Source organism: Corvus brachyrhynchos, unplaced genomic scaffold, assembly GCF_000691975.1.
Source record: "Corvus brachyrhynchos isolate BGI_N302 unplaced genomic scaffold, ASM69197v1 scaffold126, whole genome shotgun sequence".
NCBI classification, from domain to species: domain Eukaryota; kingdom Metazoa; phylum Chordata; class Aves; order Passeriformes; family Corvidae; genus Corvus; species Corvus brachyrhynchos.
The window spans coordinates 9,384,257-9,400,844 of NW_008239283.1; the positions used below are offsets into that span (position 1 = coordinate 9,384,257).

A 16,588-nucleotide genomic window follows, 5' to 3' on the forward strand; every position below is an offset into this window, starting at 1 on the left:
GCAGCCTTTTGCCACCGTCCCCACAACTGGCAGGGAGGGAGGAATGGTACACAAGGTCTCCAAAGAGAGGGAGCGCTGCTGGGTCTTTGCCAAGATGGTGACAGAAATGACCCAGGCAAGGCATGATGTAAGAAACACGGAAGGTGCAAAAACACAAGTCAAGCCTGTTCCCGGGACCTGAGCTGAATAATGACAAAAAAGCCCTATACTCCCATCCTGCTGCTATAGGGCACTTCTATAGGCTCAACAGAGCTGTGAAGCCCTCCTGCCAGGCAGGTCAGCATTGTCACTGGATGGGGACAATGAGGTGGAGGGTGGCCAGTAGGGCCAGCTTGCCAGAAGGGCAGTAAGTCCCAGGGACTTTAGCAGAGGGATTCGGAATACTACAGGTGGCTGACATTTTAGCAAGGCACGGGAGTGGAGATGTAAGACTTACCCGTGGATAGCGTGGATAGAGTGAGGTTCGTAATGGTATCGTCCTTCCTGGTGGCGCATGTCAATTGGCAAAGGAGCGTGGAAGGCCGGAAAAATGTGCTGCGGCACTGTTATGGGGAATAGAAGAAAAAAAAGGGACTTCAAAAACTTTTCCTTCCCTTTTAAAACAATTTCAAAGGCACTAAATCTCCATGAATTTCAGAGCAAGAGCAGTGCAAGACAAGGGGTCTTCATGATATCAGCGCTATCATACACCAGAGAAGTGGAATGAATAAATAATCAAAGTCATGCGGAAAAATCCTACATCTTCGACATAAAAGATCTCCAACAGGGTTTTTGACAAAGACAAGCAGCTAAGCGCTCTTTGAACTTGAGGAGATTATAGCAAGCACCAAGGAAAACTAGACTTGCAACGCAAATCAGACTCAACAGAGCCTGGTGGGATCCAGACCTGCATCGTCCCTCAAGCCTGGAGTGGCAGCAAACACTGTTCCTGAAGGTCTGTACACACAAGCTGAAAATATTTACCTAAAAATATAACAGCAAGAGCTGCGCCAAAGCAGAATGTCTAGGCAGTCAGAAGAGGCTCAGAAGTGCCTACTGCCAGGTTCTGAGAGAGGAGCTCAAATTGCTCTCACTTGTAATCACTTGAGGCCCTATTTTTTATTCATTTGAGAAGCTTGTTTCATCTTTGATGGAAAGATAAAGTGGTCTCAAAAGGCAGCGAACACCTACATTGACTTATTAAATCTACAGGTTTTAATATTTATTATTGACCCCAAAAGTTAACGGCGAGAATATTTGAGTGAGTTGCGCTGATGGAAAATTCATCAGGTTATTTCTCCTCACCACCCCAACAATGCTGCCTGGCTGCCTGGGCCTTTCCTGCTAAAATTACCGAAGCTAAAGAAATACAATTAGCAGAGCCTCGATAGCGATACCGCACAACCGCAACAGCGATCCCGTACAATCACCCTCTGACAGGGCTCCGCGCATCTGTAAAGATGCCCCTTTCTACATTTGTGGCAGCGATCGGCTTAAGGATAAAAGGCTGGTCTTGCTCTGCCTTTACAAACAGTCAGAAGTTCTTCATTAAAGATTACTTAATATTGTTGCAGGTTTTACCATTCTTTCTCTGGCTTCTTGGCCTTTCTGTCGAACTGGAGACCAAAAGTAAAACAAACCCAACCTCCTAAGTGAGCATTTCAAACCCCAGCCTGTGCTCGGTATTTCACTGTGACTTGCCTCCGCGACAGGTACCATCTCTCTGGAGACTGGGGAAGCACCATCCAAAACCAAAATGTCAAGGCTTGGGCCAAGTCTCTTGCTGTCGCTCAGCAAACTTCAGTAAACGCCAAACTCTTTTTCTATGAAAGACTTAAAATTCAGCCTTTTGCATCTGTGACTCCAGCTGCACCAGAGCTACGCCGACTCTGTCCGGTGGGGCTGCGCTCCGCTCGGGTCCGTCGCGCCAAGCCTGCGTGTAATCCTCATATACGTCTTTCCCGGCATATCAGCGAGAGGATCTGTGGCTCCTACTCCCATTGCAGCGCTCAATCCCTGAGCACAGCGCGGCACAGGCGCGTCAGCCAGGCTGCTGGGAGAGGTGAGAGACTACACAAAAACAACCCTCCTGCCAACTCTGCTGAAAGGCGTTAAGCTAAGGTAGTCAGGGTGGAAAGTATTTAAGGCTCCGCAGCAGACTTGCTCTCCGTGCTCCAGCAAAGGGCTGGCACCTCACACCACCTGATACACTGGGAGCATTTTTGCAGCTCGCCTAACGTCAGGACACAGTAGAGTAACTGTTAACCACCTCCCCCGCTTCTGCCCCCCTCCCCTCCTCTCCCTAAAGCAGCTCAGGGAGAGAATGAACTTGCATCCTTCAGGATTTGCTTTTTCAGGAGGAAGATTCACCCTTTAACCGTCCTCGGCAGGGACGATGTGTTACGTAAGGACACTTGTAGGGAGTCTTCATTTTACGAGGCAACCAGTGTTTTTCCAGGTCAAAAATGTACCAGAGTTTAGCTGTCACACCCCATCCCCTGCTCACACAGTGCAGTAGAGCCTCTGGTCTCCCCAAACCATGCTCAGCTCAAACTCCAGCCTAGGCGGGCAGACACCTACAGCTGCTGTCCTCCTCCCTGGGGACACTGCTGTTCCCTGGCCACAGCTGCTGCCACAACCCATGGGTGCTGTGGGGACCAGAGGAAGTAGGGCAAGGAGCTTTTACATCATCACTACAAAGCATGGTCACAAAATCAACTGTCCCTGCACAGACATCCAGTGGCAGACAACACAAACATCTCTTCCAGCCTGAGCCCCTAGGCTGGGCTTCCTGCAGTGCTCACCCCATACTTATACCATACAAATAAACCAAAAAGAGCAAGAACACTTCTGTGGTCCTGGGATCAACCCACAGTGCTGCTGGTGGCATCCCTATAGGTGGAGATCAGCAACCTCCCAAAACAGGGTGGCCACTCTGCCTCTAATGGACAGATCTGGGGCTGAGTCAACCCACAGAGTGCAGGAGAGCTGACCTGGGCTGAAACTGTATTGGCCATTGCAGCTGAGTTTTAATGATGCGGAGAGTTACCCATATCCTTTGGCCTGTTCCCTAGGGCAATTTAACTTATTAATAATGATAACACTACTAAAAACAGGTCAAACTGAATATCTTAAAAGCCAGACCAGCTATATTTTATTTTGTAACTGTGCATTTCTACATGATTGATTGCTGAGATAATATTGGAAATTTCTGTGCTAAAAGAGTCTTTCCCTGTCACTCAGGAGAGCTGGGAAATTGAAAACATGGGCTGTTTGCTGCCTGGCCTCCTTTCCTAGCTATCTGTTGGTATAAAATTGACATCTGAAGAGAATTTCTCCCTCCTCACACCTCTGATTATTAATGGAAGAAAAATTTCCATGAACTTTCTCCCTCCCACTGCACTCTTGGTTTGTTTTTAGCATTTCAACCTATTTGGCCCGTGGGAAGGTCAGCAATGCCTCTGCCTTGGGTATCTGTTTCACACGCCCAATTCCAACCCCACCACGTGCCCTGTGCTTTGCTGCCACTAAGGGCAAGGGAAAAGGTTGTGTTTTTTGACATCCCTTTGCAACATTCCCCTTCATGACTTCCCCTCTGCTTCTCTGCCTGGGAGCACCAGACAAGCCTACGGGCTCCAGTGGCTGGTGCTGTTCCTTTTTATTCTCTTCCAGGTGCTTGGTCAGAAATAATGAATGGTTTTATAGGCAATCAACTACCAATTCATAAACGTCAGCCTGGCTCTGCTTCTTGTTCCCACCCCGCCAGAAGAGGACTGTGAGCTGGCAGCAGGACAGCAACACACGCCGTTAACAAAGATGGATGTTTTACACATACGAGCTAAGAAGACAATTATATTCAATTACTTCAAGTAAGTTACGGTGATGTATTCCTGAATAGCCACATGAAGGGCAATATGATGATTAGGGCAATGAATTTGCCAACGTTAATCTAATCAAGGCAATCTTTTGTTTAGCATTATCTGCTTTGCAGTGGCAGAGGATTTACCAAACCCAAGCAATCTTTGTAGATTTAACCCCAAAGCTGCCCAATTAGAGCTAATGATGATTGCTTTACACAAGAGGGAGGGAGATTTTAGTAGGAGGCCTGGGGAAAGCTTTTCCTCAGGAAAAGGTTGGGCCACACCAAGCCATGCAGTACAATACTCTGAGGTGCAAAGGCGTGACATGGCACCTCCAAAAGTCCCCAGGCACTGGAACCAGAGACAGACATTTTCTCTGGTTCCTGCGGAAGGAAGAGAAAGCTGAAGAACACATCAAACTGCTGAAGGAAGAGAAAGCTGAAGAACACATCAAAAGCAGCACCCAAGGGGCAGGGACAATGAGAGAACAGGGTGTTTTGCACAGAAACAACACAGTTCTACACCAAGTCGGTGGCTTGCAGCTCCCAGGGTGAAGCAGGGCGGCAAAACACAAGGCACTCTCAGGAGGCCCCACCTTCCACCCCACCGGGGCTCCTGCAGGAATGTGTCTGCTCTGCTGTGCCATTTGATAAGGGGGAAGACGCTGCTACCTGTCCCCACTTGTCGGAGCCTATTTTCTGGCCAAGGTTTATGAGCAAGACACAGACCTCCCACTGCTGTGTTCTCATCCTTGTCTATGCAAAGGCCAGCCAACCCTCTGGCTTCAAAGAGAAAAGATATGAGGCAGAAATGCAGGTTTAAAGGGGATGTCCCTTTGCCGAAAATCCCAGGAATCAGGGAGGGAGGCATCAGAAACAGCCCTTATTTGAGGATGATGCAGGCTTTTGATTATCTCTACAGATAAACCTGTGCTTCAAGAGAAACACAGAGTGCATGTATGGGTTTGCATAGCAAGCAAAGGAGCTGTTTTGACATCACTCATAGCAGCATCTCTTTTTGAGCTCAAAAGTGAGGATTAGGAAGGGTCAAGCAAGCTTTTTCTATTCCAAATACTTCAGCTTACACACGTTTGCTTAAAAAAAAAAAAAAAAAAAAAGACTAAGAAAAGAAGTCAGGCCCCACGGCACTGAAGTGGGTTTCATTTGCAGTTTGCTTTGACAAAAACAATTCAGAAAGCCCTTGGGAAAGGACTTGAAGAAGTTGCCACTTGCAACTGGGGTGCTGCAGCAAGACTGGCTGGGAAGAGATTCTGAAGGTCCCCCCCACATCCTTGGTACCCCATGGAAAGTATTGGGCTCCCCCTGCTTTATCTGAAGCACATGTGAGTTGTGCAGGCCACCACATGGGCTAAAAAATATACAGCTTTCCTATGGGTGTCCAACAGTCTCCTGTGGGAACAAGCAGTCCAGCCTGTAAGTAGGCTTCTTTGTCATCAGAAATAGTGCATAAATATTTTGCAATCAACAGTGAAAGTCATTTGTTGAGGAAAAAAAGTAAAATATCACTGTCTGGATAATACGTGTTGTGCTTTTCTCAACAAATTTGCAAAAAGACCCCATAAAAAATTAACATCTTATAAAAGAGGAAACACAAATTCTGATTTCTTGAGATGCCTTTTGGTTTGATCTCCTATGGAGTCAGTGATGCATGGGACACAGCTTTCATAAAGGGACCACAAGCTCCCTTGCAAAGACAAACAAAGCTTCACGTCTCTTTAGGAAGGGAAGAAAACATGCATTTGAAACACAGTCCTGTTTTTTTTAATTGAGAGGGGCTGAAGCAGGCTAATGTAAAATAACTTGCACAAGTCTACACAGTCAAACAAGAGCAGGTTACCAATGAACCTCAATCACAGCAGGCAGAAACTGCAACTTTATCAACTTTATCTGTAAAAGGCTTCAGAGCCCTGGGGTACTGGGTTGATTTGTGCTAGCGGGAGAAAAACTTTTCCAGACAACAGCTCACACTCTCCTGTCACTGAGGTGTCATTAGCAGCTGTGCACAAGCAACTGACAGAAAAAATAGGAAAGGGATGTCCCAGAGGATGCTTGTGAGAGTTCACCAGTACTTCCATAGGTTAACTGAGCCGTGCTGTCAGAGGCCAAATCCCTCTTACTGGGAAAAGCAGGACGTTGCATGGTGCGACACAGCAGCTTACAACAACTTTTGCTTCTTGTTTTTTTCCTCCCAGGTCTAGCTTCTTTGAAAAAGATAATAGTAAACCAACTGATATCTGCAAAGGCCCTTCTTGCTGCCCACATTTTCTCCCAGATGTCCAAATCTTACTCTCTTTCTCAAGAACAAGGTTAAGGTATAACAAACATGAAGTATTCTTCACTCAACCTTCTCCCAGAGAAGCCCAAAGCATCGAGTGAGAAAGAAACTTTAGGCAGCATTTGTTTTTTGTGTTACACTTTTTAACATCCTAATTTTACTCATCCACAGCATATATTTAAAGAGATGTTATCTTGGCATCCAACAAGAACAGTGGCTGTGAAACAGCAAAGACAGGCCCGTGCTTTGTTCCCCAGCTTTCCTGTGGTGATTTTCCTCACATCAGAGGTCTCCTAGAGCTGGTGGGTTCTGAGCATCCCTGGACAGTCTCAGTGTGTGAGCAGGGCAGGCAAACCCGTCCCCGAGCGACTGAGTGTGTGTGTGGCTACTTGACTCCCTTTGATAGTCCCTCCTGGGCGTTTCACTGTTGTATTTGGATGGCCGCCCCTCTGGCAAAGTGCTGCAGGACTGTAGGTGTCGGCAAGGGAGATGTTTTTGTGTTTGTGTGACGTCCCCAGAATAATGATCTAGCTGTTTAAGTGAGCTGAGCGAATGAATGAGCACAAGAAAAACATCTTCACTGAAAGCCAGCCGAAGTTAATGCACCATTAATAATGGTCTGGGTGAATTATTGGAAGGGATAATAGGCCTGGGGTCAGGGAAGGTCTGAGACAAAGAACAGGGAAAATTGGGTCACAGAAACATGACAGAGCAGATCACGCTGATGCGTCTGTGGGATTCTCCTCGGATGAAATCATATACCACCATGCAGAATATTAACGGCTTTGCAGGGATAGCCATTCCCAGAACCACCACTCAGATCAATATGGGAAGGAGCAGGAACAGACACACACGGCTATGGTGGCTGCCTCTCAGTCCCCCTTTGAGAGAATCACTTTAATGTTTATCTACTTTGCAAAATACACCAACTGCGTGCCTCCCTCAAAAAGGGATACTTATGCAGTGGCTAATTACACCAATCTGAGAATTTTCTAAGTAGAGAGAGGTGTCTGGGCAAGTGTGTCCCTTCCCTGAATGGCAGCACCATGCATTTCACAAAAAGCCATGGGAGGTGCTTCAGCAGCTCTGCTTTTCTGTCTCCAAAACTGTGGCAGGAGCTGCAGCCCCTTCTCCCACCCCATCAGCTGCCTGTCTTCACGACACTAAATTACTGACTAACCTCGCTTTGTCAGAATTTCCCTTCTTTAAAATGGAGATAATAATACCTCCCTACCTCAGAGGTTTGGTTAATGTTTATACAGCACTTTAAAAATGATGTGGTAATTAAGTGCTCAGTATTATTATATCAACGTGTATAATGATTCCAGCAGACAGCACTATAAACAGGGCTGCACCATGCCTACTTTCCTTTTGTTTGGCTTGTTAGCATTTGGTTTGGTTTTCATACAGCATACTTCAATTATTACTGGTTAATTATTCTGTTGTTTTATTACCTGCTCAGTGGCTTTGACAAAAATAAAAGAGGAACTACACAAGAAGAGTAATAGGAAATATTAATTTTGGCCCACTGAGATCATTATAGCAAGGAGGAGCGAGAGGCAGGCCCCCACCAGATCATCTGGGGAGACCTCTGTCCTGCCCCAGGCACTACAGACCATTTTGAAATACATCCAGCCAGCTGTTGTCATTCAAGGGGATGCAGAACCAGTTTTCTCTTTTTCTAACAAAACTAATGCAGAAAGATGGCGGTAGCCTGATTTACAAAACTATTCTTTTAAAGCATTTCAGGATGTTGGAGAAGATGCTTAGTTTAACAGTAGGTTGGGTACAGCATCATATCCAGGTAAGAAATAAAGATCACACAACTAACTTCTGTTAGGCAAACAGCTCAAGTAATGGTAAATACCCTGTAGCAGAGTTGGAAGGAGAAGGGGCCTTGCTGGGATGCAGATATGTGAAAAGTAAACAAGAAATAATAAAAAACACATTGCCCTTCAGCTATAAAATCACCAAAAAAAAAAAAAAGCCTTGAAAAGCATTATTGTGCTGACATCTCAAAGCACCCTCAGGACAGAGTCAGTGTGACTTCACACTCAGAAATTGAGGTTCAGTGAGGAGCAGAGGATAACATGAGAAGGCTTGTCTCTCTGCTTCAGTACTGCTGGAGCCCCTGCATGCACCTCACTCCCACACACAGACCCAGGAGCCGTCGGTTTCCCTGCTCAGCTCCCTGCAGGGATGCAGACTTCAGATGCGCATGTGGACACAGTACTTACTTGACACAGAGTAAAGCCCATTTCTGGGGTTACCTGCATAATAAATGCCATTATAAAATCCATTAAAGACAGCAAACATCTCCCTCAGACATTTCAAATGGAAGGCTGTCCCTCTCCGCCATCCCAGAGGAAACCTCCTCGGATGCAGTCTCAATAACCACCCATCCTCTTGGGGATGGCCCAGAGGAGTTTGTCTTCTTACAAAGTTTATTCTACTGCTTCAGCTCAGGTGGAAGAACAAAAAAAAATGTCTTTCAAAGATGCTGAGGGGTGCCCTTACCCAGCCCCCACCTAGGACACAGGTACTGGCACATGGCAAACACAAACATGGCCCTGCTGGCTGTGCAGCCAGGAACACGTTTCAGCCCAGCCACTGCTCCTGCAATCGGGCAGTGCTGCTGAGGCACGGGCTGTGTCCAAAAGCTGGGCAGGCAGGCAGGCGGCTGCTGGGCGAGCTGGCTCTTGCAGCTGGGATGCGGCGAGATTAGATCAGCGAGCTCCCCCCGCAGCCCCGTGGCCAACTCGAGGTAACACTGAAGGAATTTGCCCATAAATTTCCTCCCCACCCCAAGAAGAAGGCAGCGCACTTAAATGAACTCAGGCCCTAATAGAAGTAGGATATTCTTGTTCAGCTCAATGTCTAGCCCATCCTGAAGCTCCTGGCAACTCCACTCAGCTCTCTCCCATACACTGCCTGACCTTTGGTAAGGGCATTAAAACTGTCAGTCTTTTCCTGGGCAAAAGAGATGGAACAATTACAGTGAAGCTAAAAATGACCTTTCCCTCTACATGGAAAATTTGGATTAAAAATTGAAGAGTTCATTGACATCTTCTATAAGAACACAGAATTGTCATTAAAAAATCAAACCCTGAAATTCCTTAGTTGCTATCTACCATCTCTGAAACTCAACATAAAGGGCTTTCCTGCCTCATCCACCAAAGGAGCAGGGACAGCTGCTGCTGGCAGGGACATGAGGACACCAGGAATCTCTTCAACATGCTCCCATGCAGCAGCTGGCTTTGCAGCACCTTTCTTGTTTGACCAAAAATGGGGCACTTCACTTCTTGGTGAGAAAACAGGAATTTTCTGTCTGAAGCCTGCTGACATAGGAAGTCCTGTATTTGGTCTTGCAAAACAGGTTGTACTCAAAACTTTCAAAAAATTCAAAATGGTGTGGGGGGATAAATATACTCAGGTGTGTAGAAGTATTTTCAAACATTCAGATGAGCATTTGTGCATGAAGGCAATGCATTATCTATTATTCTACAAGAATTCCTGGGGTCTTCAGGTTACTGATAAGTGGCAGCCTTAGGGGGGACAAACCATTATTTTTTATACCTCTGGGAAGAGTAAATAAGATGAAAGCAGAGCTCTCCTGCAGCCTGGAGGAACCCCACAAGCACAAGGAAGTCCCGCAGTGGGGTGCCCAAATACCGAATCTCTGATGGCTTTTCGAAGAGCAGTAATTAGAAAAGTCTCTTGATCAGCCTTGCTGCCACCAGCCACCTTCTTCAGTCCCAAGGAGCTGGAGTTGGGGAAAGCTTTAGGGCAGAACAGTTTTACATCATTTAATGTTTTCCAAGTACCTGCACCTTCTGTCAGAAGCAGCACAAAAGATATTATGATGGTTTAAGATCTATTATATTTTAGACTACAAGAACATGGAATTGATGAAGTTGAAATGCCTTGACGTTATTTCAACAATATCTGCTGAAATGGGAAGTTTCTGAAAGAGACTGCTGAGCATTTGTGCTTCCTGAAAAATTAGAAAGAAATCAAAATTGCCTTTCTCTACTAAATAAGCACTGAATTCTTTGGGACACAATGAAATCTGAAACAGCAGCAGTGCACATTTCCATTGCAAAGGAAACCCGCTCCACTCACACGTCGCTGCTGGAGAAGTAGCAGGATGCCAATCCCACCTGGGATGTACCAGTCTACCCCACCATAACTGATCAGGAGTTTCTACATCCATGCTGAGCATTTCCAGAGTGAGACTTTCCCACTAGTGCTAGCTTTGTATTAGCTGGGTAAGGCGATATGACCACTGAATGGCAGAAAAGAAACCTAAAAGGAAAGGCCTAATGCAGCTTATTAATTCCACAGGTGAGCTGCAAATGCTGAGAGTCCTGAAAATCACTTAATTGCCAGGCTGTCAGGCCAAGATGTGTTTTGAGGACGCTGCCAATCTGACAGTTATTAACAAACAAAGAGGCCACAAGCCCTGACTGCACTGAGATCCTTGTTATTTCTACTCATGTGCCACCTCCCAACAGGAAGTACTTAATAAGAATAATAATATCCCAAAAGGCCAACCTACGGCAGTGCAATTAAAAAGCTTTTCTGTCTCACTTTGAGGGGAGAAAAAAAAATGAGGGGGAAATTAAAATCAGACAGGAAATTCCACTAGAACAAGCTAGCTTATGTCCTAATAACACAGGATTGTGCCAACTCCAGAAAGCAGAGGAGGGAAAGGAAAAAAAAAATGGGGAAAAGAAAAGAAAGAAAAGAAAAAGAGAAAGAGAAAAGCAGCTCTCTAGACTGACTCAGATCTGAGGCTACATTGTGGTTTGGCTGTGGCTGCAATTCTAAAGGAAGAAAGGCAGCACAAGCAAATAAAAGGCGGTTTGCTTTTCGAGCAAGTTGCTGTTATATGATGTAACTCTTGTATGAAAGCGCGGCCACTGCTGCTTTGTTGAGAAAAGACACAGCCTGATAAGCTCGAAGGACCAGATGGATCTTGGGGCTTGTTCTCCCAACAGCTGCTGCCAGAGAATGGGAAGAAGAAAAAAAAAAAAAGAAGAAAAATCCCAACCAGCAAGGAAGAAATCCCAGCACGTGAGGGGCAGGCAGGGAGGTGGGGCAGACCAGATGGTGGTTCAGCTCATGCCTGCCTGGACGGGCAGTAGGAGAAAAATCAGTTTGTCAAAAACTTCTAAGAAAACTTACAGATCTCTCAAGAAAGGAGGGATCCTTACACAGAAGAAAAAAATACCTGCGGGTTTAAGGAAAGAAGTCTTCCAGAAATTGTTATCATCCTGCTTCCTGGGAAGCCACTAGGATTCAGCAACTGCCTGCACCTCCAGCTGATCTCCAAAAAGTTGCTCTAGCAACTTCCAAGAAAAGTGGGCCAAGAGGATTTGCCCCTGACTGCTTTGGGACCAGGCCAACAGATGACAAACCTTGCCTGTTTCACACTAAAGCTCATTTCACTGTGGGAACCACCTCATTTCAAGACAGCTGGTGAAAGGGGAGTGTGTGAACCTCAGCTGACTGCCCAGAGTATTCCCTAATACCCCCTGCCTTTCTCCCATGGTCCCCAATACCTGGCTGTGAGAGACATCCCAAGTCCTCAACAGGTTTCTTTTTCTGGGTATCCAAAGGAGAGAGAAATGCATTTGATGCATGTGCAAATGTGGCCCTGCCAGCAGTCCTGCCTCCCGCAGTAGCGACTCTGGGGAGCAGAGAACCAGAGCCTGAGTTCATAGTTACCTGAACATGATGTTCAGTATGGCTCAGGTCCTCCTGGAGCTTGATTTAACATCTGAGCAGTTTTCCTTCCAAACTTGTAAAGGAGTTTTCCTTGGCTCCCTGAAGTGCAACTGCTTCAGGTCACCTGTAATACAAGGCTAAACTGTATATTGCCATGAGATTGAGGCATTATGGAAGAAAGCACTAACTGGCATTTATGACCAGGAGGCAGCAGGAGCACCAGATGACACTGGTGCACTCAGCTGCCTCCAACCTGACCAAGCCCAGGATCTCTGTTGGTGAGATGTGGAGGGACAGGCAAGTTGAGCAACCTCAGACTGGAAACCACAAGACTGGTGGAGTACCAAAGGGCAAAGCAGTGAATGAAGATGGAGGGAGAGCACATCAGCTATCACACAGCACCTTCTGGACAACACTCATCTGAGCAGCACATCTAGCAGACCCCTGACCATGCACCTTCCACTCATGTAAATAAAACCTTATTGAGGAGTGTCATCCCAAGCCACATTTCTAGGAGCAGATCTACAGATGGAGATGTCTTTTAGCCTTCACGCCCCCATCCACGCATTCACACCCCTCCCCTGACGTGGCACTGGCACTCACTCAATCGCACATTGAGCCAGCTCAGAGAGTTCATCCAGTTGAAAGCTAATCACCTAAAATTTTATTGCACAGGGTTTTGGCTGGATCAACTCCCTGAAACAGTTTACCATGAGATCGATGGTGAAGAAAAAAGCAAAAGCCCTTAGGCTGCTGATCAGCAGCCACTTCCAGCCCAGCTGCCACTGAAAGCATTAGGCCTGACCTCCCTTGGCCACTTGTCCCCACAACACAGCACACCCCATTATGGTGGCCAGGAGGTTTTTCTGTGACTGCAGGGCTGACTGGACTGAGGAGTACATCTCACGGAAAGGTTACATACACCTTCCCAGGAGCTGATGCTCACAGCCCAGCTTCCAAGTGCTGGTCCTGGGGGGCATGGCTGCTTCAACATGTGAGGAGTAGCTGGGCTGACAGGCCATTGCTAACTAAATACACTTCCCCAATTCGATCAGGTAGCACACTACAAGCTGTCTGCTCAACCAGCCAACACAACTTGCAGGAGCTGGAAAGCTGCCTTGCAGAAGAAAAACTCCCAAGAAGAAGCCTAAATGCTGTGAAAGCTCAGGTGCCAATGCCAACAAGAAAGGGCACGCCAGCCCGCCCTGAGCACAGACCTACCTGAATGGTCTCTGCCACTGCAGGGCTGCCTGCTGCCATGGCGGGGACACCTGTGCTGCCTCGTGCCACAAAGACTTGCTCAATCTTCCAGGACAAGGCTATGCTTCAAATTCAGCACTGGCATTTCGAGCCTCTCTAATCCAAACCACAGGAGTCAGTTTGCTTTCTTTATACATATGCTCCTCCAGGCATTAGAACAACCTGAAATCAAACTGTTCCTATAGGCAATGGCTTGAAAAATTTCCCCTTCGGATGAAAGGTCTGTTTATATAATTTGTAAAATTGAACAAATAGAGTCTGGGAAAATCCCATGCAGAGTCTGCTCTGAATTTTGACCAAACTTCTTTCTAGAAATGGAAGAAAAGATGTCTGCTTTCTACTAGTTGTGGTAAAATTGCAGGGCTGGGTGTTTTTCTTTTTTGTACTTACACCCAAGTGATAAGCATCTAGGTAGCCTTCAGAGAAGAGTTTTGGGAGCTTTCATGCTTCAGGACACTGGTCCCCAAAGCAGTCCTAGTTGATAAAGACTGAGAGGATACTGCATGAGCTGGCTTTTAACCAGGCATAAGGCAGCCTGCTGCTCTTAACTACACAGAAGGTCTGACGAGGAGAGGGGTGAGGAAGTTATCTGTTTTACCCAGCTGTGGTTTTGGTGCAGGCTAATAACTCCCATGTATCATCCTGCCTTCGTATGAAAATTTTCCGACTGGTATTAAAAATGGTCCCAGTGCAGTTTGCAGTAGATTCTCCGGGCAGCTCATGCAAAGTGCTGGTTGTTAGCATGCTGCTTGTGTAATGAGGATGCTTAAGACCGTAAGGGGTCTCTGGAAGGTCCTGAAGAGTGATTGCAGTTCAGGAGACTCACCCACCTGGCAACAGGCTGATTTATGGCCTGCTCAGTTAATAGCCCTGCTTAACACAGGAGTTTGTCGAGATTAAGTAATTGCCTGAAACAAAAAGTTTATTATCTTTAAGTCTCTGCTGATGAATGACTGGGTGTTGGAAGAATCATGTGAAAGATCATCTGTGATTCCCTCCCACTTTAAGGGGAGAAAAAAAAAAAAGAAAAAAATAGTAAGGTTTTAAAAGACAAGCTCTTCCAAAAGGAATTTGAGAGCTCAAAATGTACACTCAAACATGGCTGCAGTTACAAGGAGGGGGTTTCAGACTTAGGGTACCATCCAATAAATAGCTCAAGTAATAACACAGTTCTGTGATGCATTTTTCCCCAAGTACTGCAAGTGTTTTGTAAACATTAACTGATACCACTCCTTGAGAGATAACTGATTCTGTCACACAATAATGAGATTGGGAATAAATCAAGATGCAAAGCTTGTTTAGTTTCTATACATTACATAGTGGCCCTTCCCGTCCTACAAAAATCTGGAAATTTTCCAATCTAGAAAAGGCTGCAGATAACTGCACAGTTCAAAGATGCTGCATGCTAAATTCTGCTACAATTATTTCTCGTCTCCATTTCCAGATGCTTCAGCAAGGTTAATCAGCTTGATTAAGGTCACACACACTTATACTGCCTCATGAAACTGAGCTCCAAATTGCACCAGAGCACAGGGCTTTGGGACTTGCCCTGTTCCACCCCCACCCCAAGATGAGCCGCCTGCCTGCTGAGCATCCCTCGCAGCGGGGCTCGTGCTGGGAGATCACACGATCCAAACCTCTCCTCCTTCGTCCCCCGTTTCCTTTCCACCCACGAATTTTCTCAGTTGGCACATGAGCACGGGAGTTTGGACACGAGGGATACAGGACTGACAAGAAACCCCCATCTCCATTGCAGCCACTAAGTAACATTCCCACAGTCCCAGATGTCAGACACACTGTCCCTCCTCACATCACTTCGAGGCCTTCCTGCAATAAAATGGGAATTGGCTCCAGCTTTTCCTAGCACTTCTCATATTACCTTTTAATCCAAATACATATGGTTCAGGGAACACTGAGAGACTTGCATGAAAGGATGTACACCAAGAGAATGCAAACCCTGGAAAAAAAGGGATTAGATCTGCAAGACTCCCTTGGCCCCAAACATGTGCCCCCCAATTCCCCAGCATATTAATCAAGAGTCTGATGAGATTCCTTTTGAAATCCCCCAAAAGATTTCTGTAGACTTCAGTGACTTTTGGATCAGGCTACAAACGCAGAATAAATCATAAACTGGCTACATCTGCCAAGTTTATTTCTTTCTTTTCCGGGTTTCAGAACAAATCCATTTTACTGCTGGGAAAAAGCAGAATGAAATAACTGACAAGAGTTCAAATATCCTGTATCACTCCTCATATTAATTCAGCCAGTCAATCTATCCCATAACTTTGGGAAGTAAAGCAGATTACTTTGGCCAGATCACAAAACTGTGCTGCTTCATTTATGTGCAGTTTATTATTTAAGGCAACCTGTGCAAGCCCCTTTCTCTTGGGTTAGAAGTGACAATGTGAGGGACTAAAATTAAGCTGAGTCTTAAGATAAGCTAGAGTTAAGCAAAATACATTTGCACTGAAAAAACTTAATGATCACGACAACCCCCTCAGCCCACAATAAAATTTGGAGAGTCTCTCTCACAAAAAAATATCTCATCTTAAAGGATACACACAAAGCAAACACTTCAAAATGTGACCCAGGTCCCTGGAACCTCATGCTTTGCATAAATTTGGATGGCTTTATTAATTTGTGGTTAATGTATTGCCCTTTTCTTCTTTTTCTTTTTTCTTTTTTTACTCCATTTATTACTGATAGCAAATTCCCCATACATAAAAGACCTCATTACACTTCCAAGTTGGGTGATTCTGTAGTATGTCCCTCTATCAGTGAGCAGAAATCAGAGCTGTTTCCCCATTTTCAATTCAGAGGCTGGCTGATGTGTGCTGATAACTTCAAGATACCTTGAGAGATCTGCAAGATGGGGAACTTCCTATGGCAAACAGCTTCAGATATCACTTAGGGTTTAATGTATTCATTCATTCATCATCTGCTGAAAGCAACACTAGCACTGGCTTTGAGTTGAAAAGCCACTGCACAATGGATATAGCGTCATACTTGACTTTTCTCTCGTTTTCAGTGCCTTCAGGAGAAACAGCCAGACATCCTGACAGGAGAGGCTTGGGGAAGACCCCTGGATTTGCTTTGACCCACTGCTTGGAGCACCTTGTGCCATTTCAGGATGGGATCTACACAACCACTTGTGACCTGAGCCCACAATCTAGGGCAACAGCAGAAATGGGTATATTAAGTTCTTCAGAAATGCAGTAGTGGCAGATCAAAACATCTGTGAACACTGTGTTTTACTGACAACACACTTCTAACTTTGAAACAGGTTCTGCTATCAGGCTATTAGTACAAGCACTTTACTTTGAAGTATGTACTGTAATTCTTGCAATTTTACTCCCAGCTCTGGTATTCATTTCGCTCAGGTTACTTCTATAATTTATCTTCCCTCTGGAAAAATTCAGCCTGTAATACACCCATCCAGAGCGGTATGGGTATATACACTCTTT

General features: G+C 45.7%; 1 protein-coding gene across 1 annotated transcript in view; it reads right to left on the reverse strand.

Moving 5' to 3' along the window:
• Window positions 1–16,588, reverse strand: part of GLI2 (GLI family zinc finger 2) — a 190,723-nt gene that overhangs the window by 66,996 nt on the left and 107,139 nt on the right. Inside the window, exon 3 of the mRNA XM_008638300.2 lies at window positions 437–542. Within this exon, the coding sequence (XP_008636522.1) occupies window positions 437–542 (106 nt within the window). The remainder of the gene's footprint in view (window positions 1–436; window positions 543–16,588) is intronic.